The sequence below is a fragment of the Saccopteryx bilineata genome, chromosome 3, assembly GCF_036850765.1.
Source record: "Saccopteryx bilineata isolate mSacBil1 chromosome 3, mSacBil1_pri_phased_curated, whole genome shotgun sequence".
In the NCBI taxonomy this organism is placed as follows: Eukaryota; Metazoa; Chordata; class Mammalia; order Chiroptera; family Emballonuridae; genus Saccopteryx; species Saccopteryx bilineata.
Window position 1 is genome coordinate 181,034,826 of NC_089492.1, and position 23,628 is coordinate 181,058,453.

General features: G+C 43.6%; 1 protein-coding gene across 4 annotated transcripts in view; it reads right to left on the reverse strand.

The window, feature by feature from the left end:
- Positions 1-23,628, reverse strand: part of JARID2 (jumonji and AT-rich interaction domain containing 2) — a 321,993-nt gene that overhangs the window by 128,464 nt on the left and 169,901 nt on the right. Inside the window, exon 1 of one of the 4 annotated variants that reach the window (XM_066268347.1) lies at positions 472-547. The exons of the other annotated variants lie outside the window; for them this stretch is intronic. Coding sequence (XP_066124444.1) covers positions 472-538 — 67 coding nt within the window. The 5' untranslated portion in view covers positions 539-547. Of the gene's footprint in view, positions 1-471; positions 548-23,628 lie in introns of those variants that run through there. 4 annotated transcript variants of the gene reach the window in all.

Below are 23,628 nucleotides of genomic sequence, written 5' to 3' on the forward strand. Positions count from 1 at the left end.
ATGGTGAGGATGAACTAATTAACTTAAGCAAACATCTATTTCTAAATGCTGGGAAATGAGCACACAAATTGGCAATAAAATAAAGAAACAGCCATAGCTGGATGACATTCAGACCTCAAAAGAAATGTCTAAATTCATACAAGCCTGGCTAAAACTGCAGAAGTGGCCAAAATGGTCAACAGAGCTGAATGCTTTAAGATCGACATTAATTCTCTCTTGTAAATTTCCACAGAGCCTTTGCAGAAGCCACCATTGCCCCTAGGGAGAATATCAAAGCTAAGAGAATATTAGTATTAAGCAAATCACAACACTTTTTACATACTCATATACATAGCACCTTGCCATCCATAATGGATTTAATCAGGACCCCAGCAGGGAAACCCACAAAAGGCCTATTTCTCTAACAAAAGCCATACCAGCCTGAAACAAATCTAGAGCTATTTGGTTTTTATTTTATTTATAGGAACAGACCTTCTATCCCAGGTTCCTCAAGATAAGCCACCAAAAACTGCACCTGACAGACCCGTGGAGCAGCCATCCTCAGAGCTGGATCATTGCAGAGACAGAGAGGAAGGAGGACAGAGGGAGGGAGGGAGGGAGGAGGCCGAGCACAGAGAGGCAGGCTCCAGAGCGCTTGTCAACAATCCTCCCCGTACGGAATGAGCAGGCGGCAGTGCAGATTCCGGCAGTGCAGATTCCGCGCGGCACTAGGACGGACAAGCAGCACAGGGGCGGGGGTGCGGTGCGTTGCAGCGCCGGGAAGAGAAGGTTATTTATGTGTATGGGAGGGAATCTAACACCCAAAAGGAGGGGTCTGGGGCTTTGCCCCTCTCCTGATAAATCAAAATGAAGAAAAGGAAAAGAGCGACTTGCTTTTCATCCAACAATTTCCCCAACCTGCAATGCAGACAAATCCTTATTTTAGAATTTCTGGCGGGGGGGGGGGGGGGGGGGGGGCGCCCGCAGCTCTGATGGAGGCAGTCCACACTTCTGTATGCCCAGCCTGTCAGACCCCGCCTCCCCTCCATGCACACACTCCATGTCCACGGAAGGCGTGGTCCGTGGCACGTTTTCAATGGCACCCCTTTTTAATATCATAATCTGTGTCATTCAGCACTTGCCTTTTATTTATTTTTATTTGTTTTTTGGCTGGGAAACCTGGGCAGCTCTCCAGGCAGACTGCAGAAATCTCTTTCCACCCGCTCCTCCCTCGGCCCCCTCCCCCTCCAATCTCAGCTACAGGGTGCATAATTACTTATGTGAACACAGCGTGGGCCACAGCTGCCCGCCCCTCCCCCAGGCACATAAACTCATCTAATCCAATAAAATAAAAACTGTTTTTCCTCATTGTTTCTTGAGGATCTTTCACAAAATAGGCTCTGTGGCCTGGCAGCTGTGTGTGTGTGGGGGGGGGGGGGGGGGGAGAAGAAGCAGAATCCCCAAGGCTGACCGCTCGGAGGCCTCAGATAACTGGAGCTGGCGTCTTCTTTCACGTGTGGTAAAACTTTCTGGTTTTTAAAGTCAATTCTGTGGAAGCTTTTGAATTGCAGCTAGCAATTAAAATGTCCAAAACATACTTGAACACCATCATTCTACACTTTCCTCTTCATGCTTCACAAAGGGGAAGGGGAACAGGGCATCACCTTCAAATAACCCACATGGCATTAAAAGTTCTCACAGTCATCCAAGGGAACTGGGAAAAGACTGCCTGTTAATACTACTTTTAGTTTGTTGTTATTTAACCAATGAATAGCTCCTTTTTGGGGTTTGCACAGGTTGTTATTTCGACCTCACAAAATCCCTGAAGACAGGTGTCAGGTTTGCTCAGGCCATGACAAATCACCAGGGTCTATCTACCCGCCTCATGGCTAAACAAAAAATATCAGGAGGGAATGATGGTCTTCCCTAGCCACCACTTTAAAATCAGAATTACAGATAGGGCCTTAGGGACAATCTAATACAATCCCCCACGTTACATATGAGTAAACCCAGGCACAAGCAGGTATGGTTCTTCAGCAGATCACAGAGCCAGTTCTAGACGATCTTCGCAAACAGACTGAAGGAACCTCACGCTACAATTCCCTGGGGAACATGGTTGGAAAATCCTTCCCCAATCCTCCCGCCCAGTGTGGGCCTGCAGAGCAAACCCTCATTTACTTCTATCATGCTGAACAACTGTTTGGCCTGTGTCCCACTGCAGCATAAGTCAAACACAGTCAATTAAAGGACATTTCAAAGATGACTATTTGGCTTTTTTCTCTTCTTTCTGCTAGGAACTATCTTTTGGCACCTTCACTAATCAAAAGCACCCAAAAGAGAGAACTGAAAAGGAGACATGAGGCAGATATTTGTGTGTGCAGTACTTCGGAGGAAAGGAGAGTAAGGAAGGAGAAACCACAAGGCAGAAACAACTTGCTAGAACAGGAGGAGCTTGGGGGTTCTCTAGACTTATCCCCAACGTCACAGGAGACTGGGTGCACAGGCAGAGGGTCTAAGGCCATCAGCATTACTCTCCCTGGTTTCACTGCTGCTTCTTCTTCCCATCACTTTAAAAAGTAACAAGGTATTTAAAACAAAAAAGGTAAGATCTAATAGGATGATTTTCAAAACCATTATCAGCATCTGATGGCTCTCAGTGTTCCCTAACATAGACATTTATTTAGTTAGCTCTGTGTGTCCAGCTCCGGCCTGTGATCTGCTGCTGGGGCAGGAAGGAGAGTTGGAAACTCTTGCCTATGAAGGTCAGTAGGTTTTGGACTGTTCAGATAAAATGCTGGGTTACCAAAGAGGAAACATATCAACAGTGCTAACAACACCCTCAGGAAGACTACAAGAAAACGGACAGCTAAATTCAGTTTAAGAATAGCAACACAACGCCTGGCACAGTGGATCAAGCATCGACCTGGAACACTGAGAAGGTTGATGGTTCAAAACCCTGGGCTTGCCTGGTCAAGGCACATATGGGAGTTGATGCTTCCTGCTCCTCCCTCCTTCTCTCTCTCTCTCTCTCTCTCTCTTCTCTAAAATGAATAAATAAAAATATTTTTTTAAAAAGGAATAGCATAACACAATCATCACTATTTAAATTCTGAAAAGAGTTTATACCCTTATTTAAACCTTCGTTTCTCTGATTAAGGTATAAAGGGTGAGGGTATAAAGGGTGGCAAGGACTATTTCTTTGTTCTAACTTAATGTGATTGAGAGTACCACCAGCTAAGCTTCAGTGGTCAAAGACCAGAGCAAGGCCAAATTATTAAATGAAGACTTCTCAAATATGATCAACTTCAGTCTCCCTCATTTTGTTTAATTTTTTATAATGAAGAGTATCTGCAAACTCAGGGCCAAGTCCAATTACTAAAACATCACCAACGTGCTTCCCCCTTCCCATTTAATAATTTTTTAAGTTACAGCACAAATAGTATATTACCTCTCTGTGCTTGATTCTGAAACCACAAAAAGGGCATCACACTGTTTACTCTTGGGAATTTTTTTTTTCCAGCTGAACATTAGGTTACTAAGATCCATTCATTTTCACTATTATTTATCAGACTTCATTGTATGAATATTCCACAATTTATTTAGCTGCTCTTGTTCTAAAGTGTTCCTATTACAAACCATACTGCTGCAAATATTCTCCCGCTTGTCCCCTGGAAAGCAGGCACTAGACTTTCTCTGGGGTACATACATACCTTGGAGAATAATCATTGGAAATTCTTAAATTTGAAAATACTCAAATGTACAAGTTAACAGCAAATCGGTTTCCAAAGCAGGTGCCAGTCCTTGTGTGTGCACTAGCAATGTAGCATTGTGACCTCTAAATGTTTAAACATAAAGCCCTCCTAGTACTCAATACTCTGGAGAACAAGGAAAGCACCACAAATGCTACTTCAGAAGAGAACAAAACTTCAGAAGGGATCACCTACCCTAAGAAATACTGTGTTGCCAGCCAGGTACATGGCTGCCATCCCATCCAATTATCACCTAAACACCAGGATACCTGAGGACATATTTTGCTGATGAGAGCTTCAAGATCAAGGACCTATCTATGTGTGAAACCATGTCGTTACCTCTGAGTTGAACCAACTCCAGCAGCCCACTGGCTAAACTTCACATTTTAAAAATATAAGACTTGAACAAACCCTAATCTGGGACTTAAATAAAATGTAAAAGAGCAATTCATTTGCTCAATCAAATTTGGCTATCTAATAGAACCCTGTGTTGAAACAAGTCACAGAGCATTGCTTATCATTCTTTTTTTCTTTTTTTTTTTGTATTTTTCTGAAGCCGGAAACAGGGAGAGACAGTCAGACAGACTCTTGCATGCACCCGACCGGGATCCACCGGGCACGCCCACCAGGGGAGAGGCTCTGCCCACCAGGGGGCGATGCTCTGCCCCTCCGGGGCGTCCAGAGCCACTCCAGCGCCTGGGGCAGAGGCCAAGGAGCCATCCCCAGCACCCGGGCCATCTTTGCTCCAATGGAGCCTTGGCTGCGGGAGGGGAAGAGAGAGACAGAGAGGAAGGAGGGGGTGGGGGTGGAGAAGCAAATGGGCGCTTCTCCTATGCGCCCTGGCCGGGAATGGTACTCGGGTCCCCCGCACGCCAGGCCGACGCTCTACCGCTGAGCCAACCGGCCAGGGCTGCTTATCATTCTTGATCTGCTTCTAAAAGATCCAATTTCCTGCTACCTTATACATGCTACTGTGTATGAAAAATGCACCTTAGCAATTAATTGGGTTGTATGAACTCATGACAATTTCTCCCCAAAAATGCTTTATTATAAAGGAGGGGTAGGGACACAGTGGATTGTCCTATGTGACAGAAAGGTATATGGTTTCAGACTGATAATGTCATAGGAAACAACAATTTAGTGATCACACTGCATTAGTCATGTTTTCGTAGGATACCTGTTATTTGGGCTGAGTTACATACTACTGATCATATAACCTAGGTTGTGATAAAAAGCCAACAAAGTAATCCACCCTACTAATATTTGACTTTCAAAAATATGGAAGTGTGGGAACTTTACAGCACCCGTCATAATAATAATAATAAACACTACTTGTTAGGATATTTAAATGAAAATTAATACACTGGCAATATATCAAGCAGAATTAGGTACACATGGAGTCTGGCTTGGACTCTTTCTAAGAGGGCTTGGTAATTCCTGAAGCACCAACAGCGCTCAACTAGCTGTATAATTCATGTGGCTGACTCTATAGCCAACTTGACTTCAAGGCCACACTTTTCAATTACAAAATAATACCAATAATTACAAGAACACAGTAGGGAGATCTGGACTGGGTGACTGTATATTAACTGGTGAAACAAACTTGGGTTAGTCACTAATACCAATGAAATGGCACTACAATTAAACTAGGAAATTCAAATTAAGAAGCTAAAAGAAAAGATGATGTTCCATCAGATTTTTTTAATTAAAAAAATAAAACAAAAAACAAAAAAACTGGCCCTGGACAGATAACTCAGTTGGTTAGAGCACTGTCCCAAAGCGCAGAGGTTGCTGGCTTGATCCCCAGTCAGGGCACATATAGGAACAGATTGATGTTTTTGTCTCTCTGTCACTCTGTTTCTCTCTCTCCCTTCCTCTCTCTAAAAATCAATACAGAAATTTAAAATTTAAAAAAATATATTTTATGTGGTAAGCATATAGCTTTAAGAACCAAGCCTGACCAGGCGGTGGCGCAGTGGATAGAGCGTCAGACTGGGATGCAGAGGACTCAGGTTCGAGACCCTGAGGTCACCAGCTTGAGCGCGGGCTCATCTGGTTTGAGCAAAAAGCTCACCAGCTTGAACCCAAGGTCACTGGCTCGAGCAAGGGGTTACTCTGTCTGCTGAAGGCCCACAGTCAAGGCACATATGAGAAAGCAATCAATGAACAACTAAGGTGATGCAACGAAAAACTAATGATTGATGCTTCTCATCTCTCTCCATTCCTGTCTGTCTGTCCCTATCTATCCCTCTCTCTGACTCTCTCTCTGGCTCTGTTAAAAAACAAAAAAACAAAAACCAAAAATAAGAACCTTAGTGATTTATAGCACACACCACACAATACAGACAAGCTTAGCTGGTTCTAATGCCTCTTCTGTAAAATGGGCATAAGAACAACCATAGTTGCTTTAAATAAGGCCGATAATATATGTAAAAGGATTAGTGGTACATAGTAAGTACTACCTATATACACTATGCCTTGATAAACTTGAGTGCTAATGAATTACTCAAAAATTTTTTTTCAAAATATACTTTTAATTATTTGGTTATAAAATAAAAGACAATATATACTTACTTTTAATGTATTTCTAAATGATTCAGATAATAATTTTGAAAAGGTAAACACAGAACTGATGCCAAGTTCAAAAAGATTACCAACATGGAGATTATTCTAAAAAAATATGAGCCGTGACAGCATAAAGTAAAATTCGGCCAGAATCTCAACATGGTCATTTTACCTACTGAAGAGTAAGTAATGTAAAACTATGTTTGAAAAGTACTGAAATGAAGAGTTGACTCAAGTCATTCCTGAAGAGAAGCTGATCACCTTTTCAAACCTCTGATTCTGACAAAATCTATACTCCTGTAAACTGCTAGCATGGTAATAAATTGATAAAATATTTCTAGAGAACCGCTGCTAATGTGTGCCAAAAATGTATTAAAGTTTGGAATTATTTCACTTCTAGAAAGTAATAGTAAGAAATTAATCAGAGAAATGAAGGTTTAAGAGCAAGGAGTTCAACTTTGTTGCTTCTTTCACTGATTTAAATCCCATCTGTGTCATTTTTGTTTTGTTTTGTTTTTAATTCTTCTCCATTACCTTCCTGAGCCATACAAAACAGACTGACTCCTAGTGCTTTGGTTTTCAAACCTGACTACACTCCATGATAGTCCATAAAGGTGTTCAGGTGGCTGGCTTGGGTTCTGTGTGTATGGCAAATGATAGATTCTCTTCATTACTTGAACTCTCAAACCTCTGTGCCTTTGCACATGCTGTCCCGTCTTTTAGAATATTCTCTCCTGTCTGCCAAGAAAGCTCCCGCTCCTCATTCTGGTCAGCTTTCAGTGGTACTCACCACATGCTCCACCAGTGCTTCTTCAACGCAATACCCACAATAACAAGCAAATGTGAAGACATCATCTTCCATAACCAGGAAGATTTCGTTTTCCTCATAATAAGCCTCAAAACCTAATCCATACCTAAAGAAAATGGCTGAAGCGCCCTGGCCGGTTGGCTCAGCGGTAGAGCGTCGGCCTAGCGTGCGGAGGACCCGGGTTCGATTCCCGGCCAGGGCACACAGGAGAAGCGCCCATTTGCTTCTCCACCCCTCCTCCGCGCTTTCCCTCTCTGTCTCTCTCTTCCCTTCCCGCAGCCAAGGCTCCATTGGAGCAAAGATGGCCCGGGCGCTGGGGATGGCTCTGTGGCCTCTGCCCCAGGCGCTAGAGTGGCTCTGGTCGCAACATGGCGACGCCCAGGATGGGCAGAGCATCGCCCCCTGGTGGGCAGAGCGTCGCCCCTGGTGGGCGTGCCGGGAGGATCCCGGTCGGGCGCATGCGGAAGTCTGTCTGACTGTCTCTCCGTTTCCAGCTTCAGAAAAATGAAAAAAAAAAAAAAGAAAATGGCTGAAGCTTAATTAAGGCTGTTGAAAGAATAAGGTGCTGCTTCAGGCCATTTAAGGCTTCGAAGCCTGAAGCTTCCTACCTGAAAGGCCCCAGTCTACAGCTTACAGCATTCAAAGGTGCCCTTTTTCTTCCTGTAGAGAAAAATGCTTCCAAGAATTCTCTCTTTGTATTTAAAAGTACTTGGCTAGTAACAACTCCTGTAATTTATAATAAACTGATTCCTTGCAATTAACTGATTAAAATTATAAATTCTTAGGAAACAGCCTTCAAATTTTCAGGTGAAATAAAATTAGAATGTTCATAAACCTAACAATAACCTTCACATTATGTTTTCTAGACATTTAGCCCCTTCGATTGTAGTTTTCTTTTGGAGGCAATGCTTTCTTTACAAAACTGTTCTGCATCTTCCTCAAAGTAACCTTTTACATTCTCTTCAGATAAAGTCATTTTGTTAGCCTGACCAGGCAGTGGCGCAATGGATAAACTGTTGGACTGGGACCCAGAGGACCCAGCTTCGAAACCCCAAGGTCATCAGCTTGAGTGTGGGCTTGCCAGCTTGAGCATCAGGTCGCTGGCTTGAGCATGGGATCATAGATGTGACCTCATGGTTACTGGCTTGAGAAAGGGGTCACTTGCAGTGCTGTAACCCACCTGCACCCCCCCACACCCGTCAAGGCACATATGAGAAAGCAATCATTTGCGCCCTGGCCGGTTGGCTCAGTGGTAGAGCGTCAGCCTGGCGTGCAGAAGTCCCGGGTTCGATTCCCGGCCAGGGCACACAGGAGAAGTGCCCATCTGCTTCTCCACCCCTCCCCCTCTCCTTCCTCTCTGTCTCTCTCTTCCCCTCCCGAAGCTGAGGCTTTATTGGAGCAAAGATGGCCCGGGCGCTGGGGATGGCTCCTTGGCCTCTGCCCCAGGCGCTAGAGTGGCTCTGGTGCAACAGGCGACGCCCCGGAGGGGCAGAGCATCGCCCCCTGGTGGGAAGAGCGTTGCCCCCTGGTGGGCGTGCCGGGTGGATCCCGGTCGGCGCATGCGGAAGTCTGTCTCTCCCCGTTTCCGGCTTCAGAGAAATAAAAAAAAAAAAAAAAAAGAAAGCGATCAATGAACAACTAAGGTGTCGCCACAAAAAACTAATGATTGATGCTTCTCATCTCTCTCCCTTCCTATCTGTCCCTATCTCTCTATCTGTCAAAAAAGTCATTTTGTTATAACAACTTTATTTGAAAGCTAAAATTAACTAAATCTTCTCAACTCTTCTATATAGTAAAATTACATCAGTCACTTAATTTTGTGTGTAATCTTTATGGTATTTTTCTTAAAAGTCTCACCATTTGAGATTAATGCTAAATAGGAAACAATTTGTTAAAATTATTACACACAATGTTTTTAAACAAAAACTTACTAGCATGAGAAAAAAAACCTAATGTTTAAAATGGCAAAGATTGCACAACACAAAGTAATTAAATTGGGCTTAAAAAATATAAGAGTACAAAAAGCAGACCAGAGGAAATAAAAGAAACTAGTAATAAAAAAACTATGGCCTGACCTGCACAGTGGATAGAGAGAGTGTTGACCTGGAATGCTGAGGTCGCTGGTTCAAAACCCTGAACTTCCCTGGTCAAGACACACATGGGAGTTGATGCTTCCTGTTCCTCCCCACTTCTTTCTCGTTTTCTCTCATGTACACATTCTCTCTTTCTCCTCTCTCTCTAAAAATGAGCAAATAAAATTTTAAAAGGTCTTCATAATTTTCAGAAATTCCTAAATTGTTCACTATTAAATAAATTACTTTAAATAGATAAAAAAAGAAAAAGAAAAAAATGTTGCTTATAGGGAGTTAACAAATGCCTGGATATAAGTAAGAACAGAAGACAAAGAGTGTTGCAGCCAGCAACACAGTGCTATAACTGAAGTCAAGGATAACCTGAGTATCATGACATTAACACCATGAGCAAAAGTACTCTAAAATTGTCCAAAACACTGAATGGCATTTGAATAAAAGGTGTTTTTTTCCCCCATATTGTTAGCACTGTCTACATAACACACCATGAGGGTAGTTAAAAGAGAATGTTACTGAAATTAAGTTCACTGGCTATCTACAAAGACCTGCCAAAATCAACAAAAAAGAACAGCACATGTGGATAAAAGAGAAGAATTTCACTACTATGCTCATCCTGACTCTAGAACTGCACTGCCTAAAATTTGGTACCCTCAAGTCACATGTAGCTTTAATTAAAACTAATCAGACCTGCTAGGTATCAAGGAGTCACAAATCACTAGTAGCTCGTAGCTTCTATAAAAGATCGCAGGTATAGAACATTCCCATCACAGCAGAAAGGTCTACTGGATAGTGCTGATGTATAGACTTTTATGCATTAAGTTTCAAGACCTGTCACCAAATCTGTAGGCAGACAGCAGCAGTTCCCCATGCCTCTCTCCTATCCTCTGCAAGGAGCATACATCCAACAGGGCCAGACAGACGGTGACTTCTTTCAGGGGCAGTAAAAAGGAGAGGAGGGGCAAATGGAGCAGAAGCTGACAAATCCCCTTCAAGTGAGCAGCAGATGGCTCTTGGTGTCATCAGTCCAGCTTTTAGAAGAGCAGAGAAGGAAAAACAGAGTTTGGAATGTCAAAAAGCCAAAGCTTATTTAGAAAATTAAAAACTGTTTAAAAAATAAAAATAAAAATTTTCTTTGTTTGCAAAGTAATTACCCCAAAGGGTGATTTATATCATAAATGGTTTTAGGTGATCTTGGTATAGACTGACGGTGAAAGGTCAGCAATCACCAACTAAAGACTCATGAACAAAAGCGCCACATGAAATATTCTGACTTGCATTTTGTTGCCCTCAAGGTTACAGGTACAAAAGAGGTGTGAATCCACACACAGAGGACACTGGGCTCACCGCCTGAGTTCCTACACACACAGGAAACCTCCAGAGAGGAAGCATCACCCTGCAGTCCTGTGTGCCTGGGGAAGGGATGGTGGAGAGGGATAAGCCATAGGATACATCATAGGAGAGAAACAGTGGCCAAAAGAGACACATTTCCTCTAGACTCCTATTCATTTCTCCCCCAAATTCTTCAAAAGCATGCAAATGCCTCCTAACCCAACAGGACACGGGACCTAGCAGAGAGTAGGAAGAAGAACATGACGTGCCATAAACATCAATATATTACTCATCAGTAAAACAAAACCAGATGGAACAAGGATGTATCAAGTGCTTTCCTTTATGTTGGGGAAATCAGTGAGGAGAAAATTGCTTACCATGATAACTCAGGAGTGGTGAAGTTACAACGTATCGATTTTTTTTTATGCAGCCAATATTGCTTTAAATGGCTGGAATCCAGGAATTTTGGTTTAATGATTCAACAGTTTACTATGTGAATGGTTACATAACACAGTTTCTATGACTTTTAAAAAGCTGCTGAAAATACATAACATCAAAGAATTTTCTTTCCTTGACCCAAACACAAAGTTTTTGGGTCATACTGACACGTTCCACATTCACTTTGTCCTTCTGCTGGCCTCAGGTGCTCACCCCCTCGCAACCCATCTGGCACAAATCCATCCTCTTTCCCCTCCCACGTGCTAGCTCTGAAAGCCTTCTCCCAGGCTCCTGAGAGACTACAGCATCAAGTGCTCTGTGCATCCCACCTACACAAACCTCATTCCTACTCTTACTATAGGATAGGTTTTCCCAACACCATTAAGGGCTGACCTGCTGGGGGAAACTAAACAGTACCCACTTCCTTCAAGCTCTAACTACTCCCTAAGTCCCAGGTTGAGGTCTAATTACAGAATGCTGGCATGCAGACCCCGGGTACAGCGTAAACCCTTTTAATACAGTCCCTTAAGTGTGTGGTTTTATGACACAGCTTTCTTTTATTGGAAGTAGTTAGGTAACGTATATCTAAGAACCTCAAATAACAATTATCTTTGATGCTTATTTTCTGCCAGGTACTAAGGACTTTAAATAAATGACCTCATTAATCCTAAGAATATCACCTCTAAGAAAGACATGATTACTCCATTTTCAGAGCTGGAGAACAACAAACAAGAGCCAAACAGAATGGCTGAATTGGGTTTGTTAGTTTTTACCTTTGGTGGGACATCCCTTCAGGATGACAGCATGTTCCTCCCTGCCAGTTTCCAGGAGCAGAGTTGGAGGGTTCTGGCTTACTGGCCCAGACGTGGCAAGTTAATGAACACCCAGCAGTTCTCTCCAGTACACCTCCAGATTACCTGCATTCACAGTTCTAGGGCCATGGGGTCTGACCCCTGCAGCTAACTAAGCCTACCTGTAGTTTCAGTTTGGGTTCACATAGGTGTCTTCTTTGAGCATTTACAATGTAGAGATTTTCTGAACTCTCTCTGCCCCACCCCCAAACCAGTCAACTCCTCAGACAGAAAGCACTTGAGCTTGATAATTGTTCAGAGGAGCTAATTCTCACTGGAGGAGAATGTGGGTGGAGTGGGACAGCCGTGGTGGCCAGTATCTTACTATCCACTACCAAGAGCTGCCACTTGATGGCAATCTTAACCTATTCCCTTGGAGCTCTTCCATGAAGAGAGACCCCAGGAGGGCAGGAGCACCCAGAGTGGGCCGCTCAGTGTGGACAGTGCTAGAACGGCACCTTTGCTGACCTATGTGTGCAGAGGCAGGGGAGTAAAAAAATGGATAAAGAGAGAAAAACTACACCAGCACTCTCCGGTGGTTACACTCCAAGTCCACAGACCCCACAGGGAGGCTGAGGTGAAAAGGATTACACAGGTTCAGCAGTAAGACAACTCAGACTGATGGAAATCTCGTAGGCCCCACAGCACATTCATATCTTCACATGGGGCTTTCCTGCAACAGACTGACGTGTAAGGCGGAGAGATGGTAACAAACAGGGCAACAAATCAGTGCCATGCTCAGGCTTCTGTCTCAGCACCTTCTCCTCTGAACCACAGGGAGATAAAAGCCAAAACTGAAAACAGGCAGCTTTCCTTAGTAGAAGGTGCAATACCTGTTGATTAAAGCAGCCCAGTGCTCTCCTTCTAAGTAAGTGCAAGAGGACAAAGTCATGAAATGCTAGGTGCATCTTCTGGAGTCAAGGCTCCCGGGAAGAACAAGAATACACTGGAAGCTGCATCTATCACCCCCTTCTATCTTCAGTGGCAGGAAGATAAACACCAAAATATGGAGGGGCATGAGGTTGGGGGAGCAGACAGTACAGTCAGAAACAGTCCCTCTCGTCTTTACCATAGTACATGTTCTCCCACACAGTTCAACCTGGCCCAGCACGACAGCTTCGTAACTCTTGGCTCCTTGATTTATAAGAAGAGTGCAGGCAGTGGAGAGTCTGCCAATATTTCCCTCTGAGGGATTCAGAAAGTGCCAGCTGAGAGCTTTCCAGCTCACCCTTTAACACTTTCCAACTGAGTAAACTGGAAAGGCTCTTTTCAAACAACACTAGTAGTCAGAAGTTGGGTAAACTGCTGGGTGAGGACAGGCTAAAGCCACTGGGGTACAGGCTCAGCAACTTGCAATGCAGGTCCCTCTAGAAAACACTAGGCCTCCTGCATATCAGATGAAACAGCAAACCCGGACTATTTCCATGGGTATGGTCGTGTCTAAAGAGGGTTTGTAGAAGGTGAGATGCAACTTTCAAAAACATGGATTCCAAACTCTGGGTCCTTTGTGAATAGCCTAACTATATCCAAAGGAAGGAGAATGTGAGAAATAAGAGTTAAATGTTTCCAAAGTAGAGACCTGCAGCTGCCTTCCTGCATGAGAAGGCTACATAACCCACTCAGAGCCACGGGGAATTGGAAGGTAACTGCCACTTCGGACAGCTCCAGAAGCCAGCATGGGAGTCTTGGGCCCAGATGTCTCTGCTTGTCATGAAGACCAGGAGGCAAGCATGATGAGGGTGCCCACCTACCTGCCAAAAGAAATGTGGACCTGGATAATTTAAGGTATAACCAAGAAGATAGTGGTGGGGCAGGTCACACAGGAAGAGGCCCAGTGTGCAGAAGAGCTGAATCATTAGATCCAAGGTGTGAATGAGCCAAGAACACCATGAAAGGTCAGGGCAGTGCAGAGAAAGAAGGAACAGAGTTTCAGACATCGGGCACAAATGCCCTCCTTGGCACAACAAAGGGACAGCCAGGCTGACAGGCTAGGCTGATACTCCTTTCCTTGACTGGTGGGTCTAAAGTTTTAAAACAGCTCAAGTTTCTCCCTCACGGTTCCCAAAGATCCTCTAATGAGTCCTGTACTGTTTTATGATCTTTTAGAAAGAACATAAGAGGAAGCTGAATTTGGGACTCTGAAGAAGTATCTTAAAGACTATAGAGAAACCTAAAGGCTATGTGAGATTTGGCAGCAGGGGAGACTGAATAACAAACTGTAAATTAAAGAAATTTATGGACTATGGGATGATTTCCCCAAGCATCTCTAGTTATCACTCTTCTGGCTTTACAGATATGCCATACAGGACTCTAAACATTTCATGTGGCTCAAGTCATAACAGGTTATTTCCCAAAGCTAAGTAAAATACCCTTTAAATTTGGGGGAAATGGGATCTAAGAAATTCACAAGCAAAGCAAAACTGCACTAGTCCATAGTGGCATATCTGATAGTAAATAAAGCTCCATAAATACACACATCACAGAATTCAAATCACAAATTGGGTCAGACTGAGAAAACACATGAGGCCCTTATGCAAGTAAAAGGAGGTAGACGATCTTATTTACAAGCCTGAGCACAGATAAACAAAGTGAGTCACCTCTGGCTGCGGGCAGGCCTATCTGATTATCCCATAGGGTCTTCCTTTCCATACATGTTCAGAAGTGAAAAAAAGCACAGCTCCAAATTACATTTACAGCATAATATTCAGGCAAATAAGAAGACTTAGTGTATAATAAATAGGATTTCCTCAACCCCATATAATACCACAGTTTTTCCCAAACTGACAACAGAAATATCCTTCCAGAGCCGTCTCAATCACCCCCCCCCCAATCCCTAGGGCCTTTGATTCACCCTGTTTTCCCTGCTCTTAGGTCCCTTGGCCTTCTGTAGCAGCAACCTTTATACATGAATCATGTTTCAATCCCCACTGATGTATGATATTGAGGTTAACCCAAGCAGTCTCACAAAAACAGCCACTCAATAAGTAAGTCTAAGTTTAATTCCATCCAATTGGGAAGAACAGTAACTTCTGAGGTCAACTAGCTCACACACAGGGTTTCCTGAGGCACCAGTAAACTGTTCTAATATCACTTAGGCACAAAAGGAACCATGTTGCAGATTAACAAACAAGCTGACTTAATCTAAAATTAAAACAAACTAAAATTGCCACCTCCTCAAAGCCCTCCCAAATACTAGACCATTATGGACTGAATGTGTCCCTCACCCCAAAATTCCTATTTGAAGCCCTAATATACAATGTTACTTTGCTTGAAGAAAGAACTTGTGAGGAGGTGCCAAAGGTAAAATGAGGTCATCATACAGGCAGGGCCCTGATCCATTAGGGCTGGTGTTCTCCCTCCCTCAGCTAGGAAGCAACCCCTTCCCACAAACTAAGTGGTCTGCCACCCTGGACCTTAGACTTCCAGCCTCCAGAACGATTAGGAATATCGTAATGGGGTAACACTGGTTAACAAAATAATACAGATTTCAGTTGCACAATTCTACACACACCTATACACTTTATTGTGTGTTTACCACTCACCCCAAGTCAAGTCTCTGTCCATCACCACATATCCCGCCTGCACCCTCTCTCCCCCTCCCCCACTGACTGATATGTTGACTTTCAGCACAGCAACAAGAAACCGAACAGAAATTAGCAATCTGACCATGCGGCTGCCACATGTTTCTGCAGCAAGGCCATCACACAGATTGTGGACTTCTAGCAAGAATCAATCTACATGAAAACAAATGTTAGCAGAGAAGGGGCATGGCTTTTAATGCCTCCCCAGCTTTGCCTTTGGGCAAAAGCAAAGCCTGAGATCCCAGTTCCAGAATTTTACATCAAGGCTGCAATGTCTTAACACTCACAGACTAAGTACATTGCTTCAGGAGGGGGAAGAAAGTGCCACAAGAAAAAGGTGACACTGAAGAGGATGAGAACTGCAACTGTTCAAAAGCTCATCTGTGGTCTGCACCTGCACGACCGCTCAGAACCAAAACCGTGATGCCAGCTTAAGACAGAACATCTGGCTCCCTAAATGCCACCATGAGATGGTGCAAATCATTCATGACAATGTCCAGCTGTGAGGTTCTCACTCAGCCAGTGGTTGGTGCCTTCCTGAGCTGGGGCCTCCAGGAGCCACTATGGCTTTGAGGCCCTTTCAAGTCTCAGCAGACACTTTCAGGCATCTGGTTCATTCTGGGAAAACACCATAAACCCGTGTATGTTCATAAAAGCTTCTAAAACCTGAGACAGTCAGGTTGACAAACCCCAAAATGAGCATACAACTTAACAATGTCAAATGAACTGGAAGGGGCAGGAGAGGACTCCTCTGTGGTGATGGACAAGTCCTCCATCTACGCTGGAGCACTGGCCAGGAGAGTGTATGTGCATCTGTAAACTCATTAAACTGCACACATACAATATGTAATTTCATAGAGTGTCAAGTTTTCTTCAATTAAAAAAGAAAAAAAAAAGGCAAGATCTGGAGTCAGGAGTCCTGGGTTCAAATCCTTATTTGACTACGTCTTAGTATGCAGCCTCATACAAGTCGTGAGAATGAAAAGCGGTAACTTTTTTTCTTCGAAGCTCAATTTTAACTTAAAATACCAAGCAATGTATTTTGTACCTAAATAGGCTTTCTACAAATGTAATTCAGAAGGAAAGGGTTCAAGGGTGACCCAAGTTCAAGAATCTCTATGATGAGACTTATATCACAGGTATGAACACACATTCACTTTGGTGACAATGAAACAGCATGGGCTGTGATCTGGGGCCTAGAGTTCAAGGGGTGTACATTTCCCAAGTGAAATCTGGAGTCAGAGGTGGAACATGCCCACTCCTGAACAAAGAGGATGACATCCCTGCACAGCATGGCAGAGGGGTGCTGGGGGCGTGACCTGTGTGCATAGGGCTCACACAGCACACACTGTACAGATCACCCAGGAGATGAGCATGCAGTCAACAAGGATGAATTTTCTCTCATGGAACTTATAAAATAGTGGGGTTCTCACTCAGCCAGAGATAAACTTATGAAAGAGAGCTTATGATAAACTACCAATAACAATACAATGCAAGGCAATGGGAAAGTCTATGTAGAAAAAATTCTATGCATAAAAATATTACAAAGTAAGGAGCTAAAGGTTAACTAACAGACAAAGACACTATTTTTAATAAGATGCTCAAGAAAGGACTCTCTGGTAGGTGCACATTTGAACAGGAACCTAAACTACAGAAAGGGGTAGAGTCAAGTAGGTAAGTCAAGGGAGCGAGTTCTGGATAGAAAATCAGCAAATGCAAAAATCCTGGGGCAAAAGTGTGCTCGGTGTATTTGGAACAGCACAAAGACTAGATGAAAGAGGTGAAGGAGGGGGTTAGATTTGCCTGGAAAAATAGTGGCCCATAGCAAGTGGTATATTTCATTCTGAAAGATGAGGAGACCCTGCATTTATAAAGAACTGCTGGCGACTGCCTGGAAGGGGTAAAGAGGCAGAAGATAAGAGCATTATTATGAGCCTGAGCAGGCGGTGGCGCAGTGGATAGAGTGTTTGTTGGACTGGGACACGGAGGACCCAGGTTCAAAATCCTGAGGTCCCCAGCTTGAGCACAGTCTCATCTGGTTTGAGCAAGGCTCGCCTTGAACCTCAAGTCACTGACTCACGCAAGGGGTCACTGGGTCTGCTATGGCCCCCCGGTCAAGGCACATATGAGAAAGTAATCAATGAATAACTAAGGTGCCACAACAAAGAATTGATGCTCTCATCTCTCTCTCTTCCTGTCTGTCTGTTCCTGTATGTCCCTCTGTCTGTCGTACACAAAAGAAAGGAAAGGAAAGGAAAGGAAAGGGAAAAGGAAAAGGAAAAGGAAAAGGAAAAGGAAAAGGAAAAGGAAAGAAAAGAAAGAAAAGAGCATTATGTGTCCCAATTCAAGCCAGAAGTTGTAGACTAGTTAGTGGTGGTGGAGCAGATTCACATACATAGGACATTGTGAGTACAGAATAAACAGGTTTTGCTAGAGGACAGAGACAACCCATGGAAGAAACAGAAGAAACAGATAACTCGCAGGCTTTGGCCAAAGCAACTAGAAAGATGGAGCTGTCATTTATTGACAGTGGGAAGCTGGGCAGGGCATATGCAGAAGAGACTGGATTTAGATGAGTTAGCATCAGCATACCTCAAGTTCATGAGGCCTGTCAAGAAATCAAAGTGCAAAAGACAGAAGTTCAAGAGAGGTAGGAACATGTCCAGTGCTGCCAAAAAGACAACTAAAAAAAGCCACACTGACTGAAAATTGAGTTTGGCAACCTTGGTAAACTGGGCTGACTCTTGGGGTTCCAAGAGAATGAATGAGGAGAGGATATTAACATGAGTATAAATAGCAGAGGGAGACAAACTGTTTAGACATTTTCTTTCAGAATTTGTGATATGAGATCAATAGAGAGTTTATTTTTTATTACGGGAGAAACTGCTATATGTTTTGTTTACTGAAGGAAATGATCTAGTAGAGAAGTAAATTAGCGATGAAGAAAGGAAGGATAGATTCCGGAGTGATGTTCTTGTAGACGAGAGTCCGGCATACAAAGGGAGAGTGACCGGAGACAGAAAGACCCTTACAGGTGAGCAGCCTAAGAAATATCCCACACACTGTGAAGCTCCATCCTCTTGTCATCCACAGCCCTCGAAGCTGGTCTCTAAGAACTGTGTCAAGCAGGGAAACCCTGCAGGACTCTCTCAAGCTCAGACATCAGACACACCCCATGTCTGTCCTAGCCATCCGCTCTCCTAGGTGACACCCTAGTACCAAAGGGGTCCACAATCTGATGAGGAGGAGGATGTAATCAGGGAAGCAGCGCAGAGCCTGTAGAACTGACAGAGGTAGGCAGAGAGAAGTGGAGGCACAGCACAGTAGGTCTCAAACACAAAGTGATGGGGTGAAGGAGCCTAAGAACACATCAATCTCCACAGGCATCTCCATTCTTAACGCTCCATGAAATCCTCGCATGCAGCTGTGCCTACAGGAAAGCCTGGCACACCTCATCATCGTTTGAATTTCTGGTTCCAATCAGCCTTCAGCATGATCCATTCCTTCCAGTAAAGCTCATCATCCAGGCCCAAAATTCTTCACCTGACCTCTATACCTCCGAAAGTCCCTTCCTGCTCTAACCACCCATAATTCTGTGGCCAAAGGGCTGCAGTTAGGCCGGTCGCTTCCTCATTGCCACGGCAGTCCAAGGGCACCGCCACAGAAACGGTCTACGATCTACGTACAGGTCCTCACCCTGCCATAGCACTACCCCCTCCCAACCGCCTGCCCTTGCCCAAAGTCCCACAGCTCTCAAGGCTCATGGAATGCAACTTCTTCACAGAGGTGTTCCCAAAAGCTGCACACTGGGCTGTGTACTCCATCTGGCCCCGCTAGCTGCCTCACACCAGACCAAACGGGCACACTCCTGAGTGTTGAAGCATCCCTCCACAGTAATTTGGGCTGCTTCCTGGTCCCAGGTTACACGTTTTCTCATGTTGAAACATGCACACCTACAATTAAAAAGTATCTTATAAATTATAATGGTTATACTTATAATTGGAAGCATTTTTCCTTTTTAAAAATGTTTACTTTATTGATTTTAGAGACAGGAAGGGAGCAAGCAGGAGAAGGACAGGAACATCCATTCCTGTATGTGCCCTGAGACTAGGGATGGAACTGGCAACCTCTGCACTTCGGGATGATGCTCTAACCATCCAAGCCATCTGGCCAGGGCTTTTTTGCCTTTCTTACTGATACATAAAATCATGGTGTATCATTCAATGTCACTTTAGATGGGATAAAACAAGGTAATCTGACTCCTCCATGATAGGCAACTGGAGTTCAGTTTTTCTTGCTCACAACACCCCTTACATCTAAAAACTCCCTCAGGTGTTGACCAAATGGAAGCTCTATCAGAAATGCCCAATCTGCATTTCTTAGACCATAAACCAGTTACAAGAAAGCACAGAGAAAGAAGTTAAACTTTCTCGACTCTACCATTTTCCAGGATAGGTGTACCTTTGTTTTTTTGGGGTGTTTTTTTTATTATAAATTTTAGAGAGACAGGGGAAGGGAAAGAGACAGAAACATCAATCTGCTCCTGCATGTGCCCTGATCAGGGATGGAACACACACTTTGCTTTTAACGATGAATAAATTTAATTTGTTTTCAACAACAGGTACTTATCCTCATTTCGCCCAGCCCTCTGTCTCATAACATGTTGTCTCACAGGTCTGGGGACACAGGGAAACAAAGTCTGAGGCTGCTGTTTTAGAGAAAACTTAAAACCCCAACCTGCAGCAGCTGCTCTGAGCAGCCTGACTGGTGCCCTGTGCAGCTCACAGAGCACTTCAGCGCGTATATATACACCAGCAGTTCAATTTGCACAAAGCTAAAGGTACACCAATTTGGGGGGATTGATCTTCCCTGTCAGGACCATGTTTAGAACCCAAAAGCTTCAGGCTAAGGGAAAGCAACCATGCAAGTATTACATTCTCTTCAAACATGACTCCATTAACAATCCATTCATTAGGCAAGGTACCCTGAATTTTACTCCGAAATCATTTTTTATTTTAAGCTGTGAACAATAAATTTGTAGGACTTGGGCCCATGTTTCAATCAATACACATCACGAATCTTTAAGACTGTGAAGGAAGTCCAAAATTCTCCTTAAAAAGAAAAAGCAGGCGGAGGCGGAGTGGTCGTCTCCCTCTATCTACACTTCCAGCTTCAGTCCTTGCCTTCAACTGGCAGGTGTTGCTAGGAAGGCCACTCCCCGTCTCACCATCCAGCGAGATGGCTGATAGTTGATTTGACAGCCTGCTACTTTGACAACAGTAATGAAAGTGCAAATCCCTATCTCTACATGAAGAAACAGAAAAAATTAATGTACATTGTGTGCCTGTGACTAAAGTCAGAAGGTAACCATCAGGAGGAGTACAATTATTTTTGCTTCCTCTATTTAAGTACAAGGTCTAATGAGGCCCAGGAAACATGCTCCCAGTGAAAGATTTTACTGGTCTATTTCAAAAGAAACTATTTAAAAATGTCTTCCTAAAAATTCTTATTTTGGGGATCAGATCCTTATGGAAGGTTCCAAAGTTAACTGTTTATCTATCTAGGCAGTGGCTGAACGCAGGGGAGCTCTAGTCAGTACAAAAAGCTGGGGTTTAAATGCTGGCTCTGCCCCATCCTCCTTGTGTCAGCAATTTGCTAATCTACTCTAGCTTGTTGTCTTCTCATCTACAAAAGGGTCTGTTCTGCCTGACCTGTGGTGGCACAGTGGCTGGAGTGTAGAGCTAGAACGCTGAGGCTGCCCGTTCAGAACCCCCGCTTGCCTGGTCAAGGGACCTAAGGGAAGCAACAAATGGATGCTTCCTGCTCCTCACCCTCCTCACTCCCGCCTTTCTCTCACTTTCTCTCTAGAATAAATAAATTATTTTAAAAAATAAAATGTTTTGGTCTGAAGATTAAATAAGTGAAACATGGGTAAAGTGCTCGCACAGTACCTAAAGCAAATAGTAAGCACTCACTCAGTGAGGTTGTCACAACCAGGACCCACAGAAAGAGTCCAGCTTTCCTTACATCTATCTAGTAGGGGCTCTTCAGCTGGACAGAGGGCTGGCTGAATCTCAGATAATGTAGACAGAGAGCAAATAAAATTCAAATGCAACTAATAGCTCCCCTTTCTTACTCTGTAATTATGTATGCTCATTATTTGTGTGACATGTTATTTAAATGTCCCTAATTTCAGCCCCAGTGGGCTAAGGGTCCTCAAAGAATGTTCATGGCCTCAGCCTTTGCCAGCCCTTTCCTAAGCTTTTGTCAATTTACTTCAGCTACCAAAAGTGACATTATCTACAGCACGAAGTAGACAGAAAGGCCAACATCTTAATCTTAGCACTGCCTCCTATGCCTGACTATGGCTCAGCTCAGTTCCTACAAAGACAATCCATGAGACCATTCAGGACTCACATTCACAACTGCTAGGAGGACAAGAAAATTCATTCCATCACTTTAAAACCACAAAAGCAAGAATGATGGCAAACATGGATTTTACTGTCTTATGTTTGCTTGTGTTATTACTACTACACTAGACCTGCAGAAATGAGGCAGCTGAGCTCAGCTGCTCAAATACAAGCTGCTGCTGTTTGTAAACTGCTAACCTCTGACCAGCCTCACACAAGAGGGAAGTGCAAGGGACTGCTTGTACGGCATCCTAGACCTAGACTTAGTGGAAGTGATGTCCATTCAAATCAGATACAAAATTATGTCAAGCCCATTCTATTGCTAATGCAAAATGTTAGTTGAAGTGAAACTGCAATACTTCTTCCGTGTAGTAAATGACCAAATGAGAGTTAGTAAAGCCACTACACCACACATAACACAAAGCTCCAGAGGGTTTATTCAGGTTACAGCTGAAAAAAACCAAGGAGAACATACTTAGAGGTATGTCACTACCCAAGGTCCCCAAGTAATAAAGCATGAGCAGGGTGGGTCAGGGGTAGAAGTACCCCACCAACCTTTCTGGGGAACACCCATGTACGATCAAGCTTCATACCCTACCTCACAGCAAGCTCTCCGCTCCGTACTGGGCAGTTTCAGAACTTTACCACCAGGTAAATTTCTGTCACAATTAGAACTGTACTGATGGACTTATTTCAACTTTTAAAAAGGAACCTTTGAGGGGTTGGGGGAACTAAGAATAGCAAAAAATAAATAAAAGAAAAACAAGTACTGTGCATGACTGCTGAAACCACTCTCCCTCGGCTACATTGTCTTCACTTGCTCGACAATGAAGAACATTGACATTGTACGCTGTGACGTACAGCTTAAAACAGGGCCACACTCTTGCACAGTATTTGAATGATGATCTACTATAAAGCATCCATTCAAACTCAAGTGATGCACATATACACACATTCAGAGAGAACACCACTTGCAAACTTCCCTACTCCCAACCTCATTGAGCCAAAAATGTCTTGAATGTTCCCTGCTATTTCAGCTCTCTGGATCACACCCTCCAAGAGAGCACTCCTGAGATTTCAGGACCTACAAAGAAGGAGTTATTCCCATGGTAACGATTCTGTTTTCCTGTGCTTCCCAGAGGCCCCCAAACAGGAAAGTACACTTTAACATGTTAGCAGCCTTTAAGAAAACTCTTCTTAAAACACACTTAAGCCTGACCTGAGGTGGTTCAGGGAATAAAACATAGACCTGGAACGCTGAGGTTGCAGGTTCTAAACCCTGGATTCACCCCGTCAAGGCATGTATGGGAGTTAATGTAACCTGCTCCCCCCCCCTCTAAAATGAATAAATAAAATCAAAAAATAAATAAGCAAACAAACAAACACTTAGGTTCTGAAACAAGGAGACAGATGTGTTTACTTAGAACTGCTATTGAAATGCAATACGTAGAATAACAAAAAGGTGGCTTTGGAATGCTGCCCGCATGCACAAACACCGCACCAACACCACAGCAACCAGAAAAGACATATTCACCACAACTTCACAACCAGAATGAGGAGTGTTTAAAAAAAAAAAGAAAAGAAAGAAAGAAAGAAAGTCGTTAAAATGAAAAGACAACTCAGTCTTTATCAGAGTGAAAGGCAATCTAACACGACGGAAACTACCTTTTCTTTATGAAGCTGGCAAAAGAATTATTGAAAGCCTTCAATGATCCTATAGAGACTTCTTTGACAACTTTTCTTAGAAGTCTCTCCTCAGCATTGCCACTCCTCAAATGCCAATAAAAACAAAAGCCACCAGCCAACCTGTAGTAGCTCAGTGGATAAA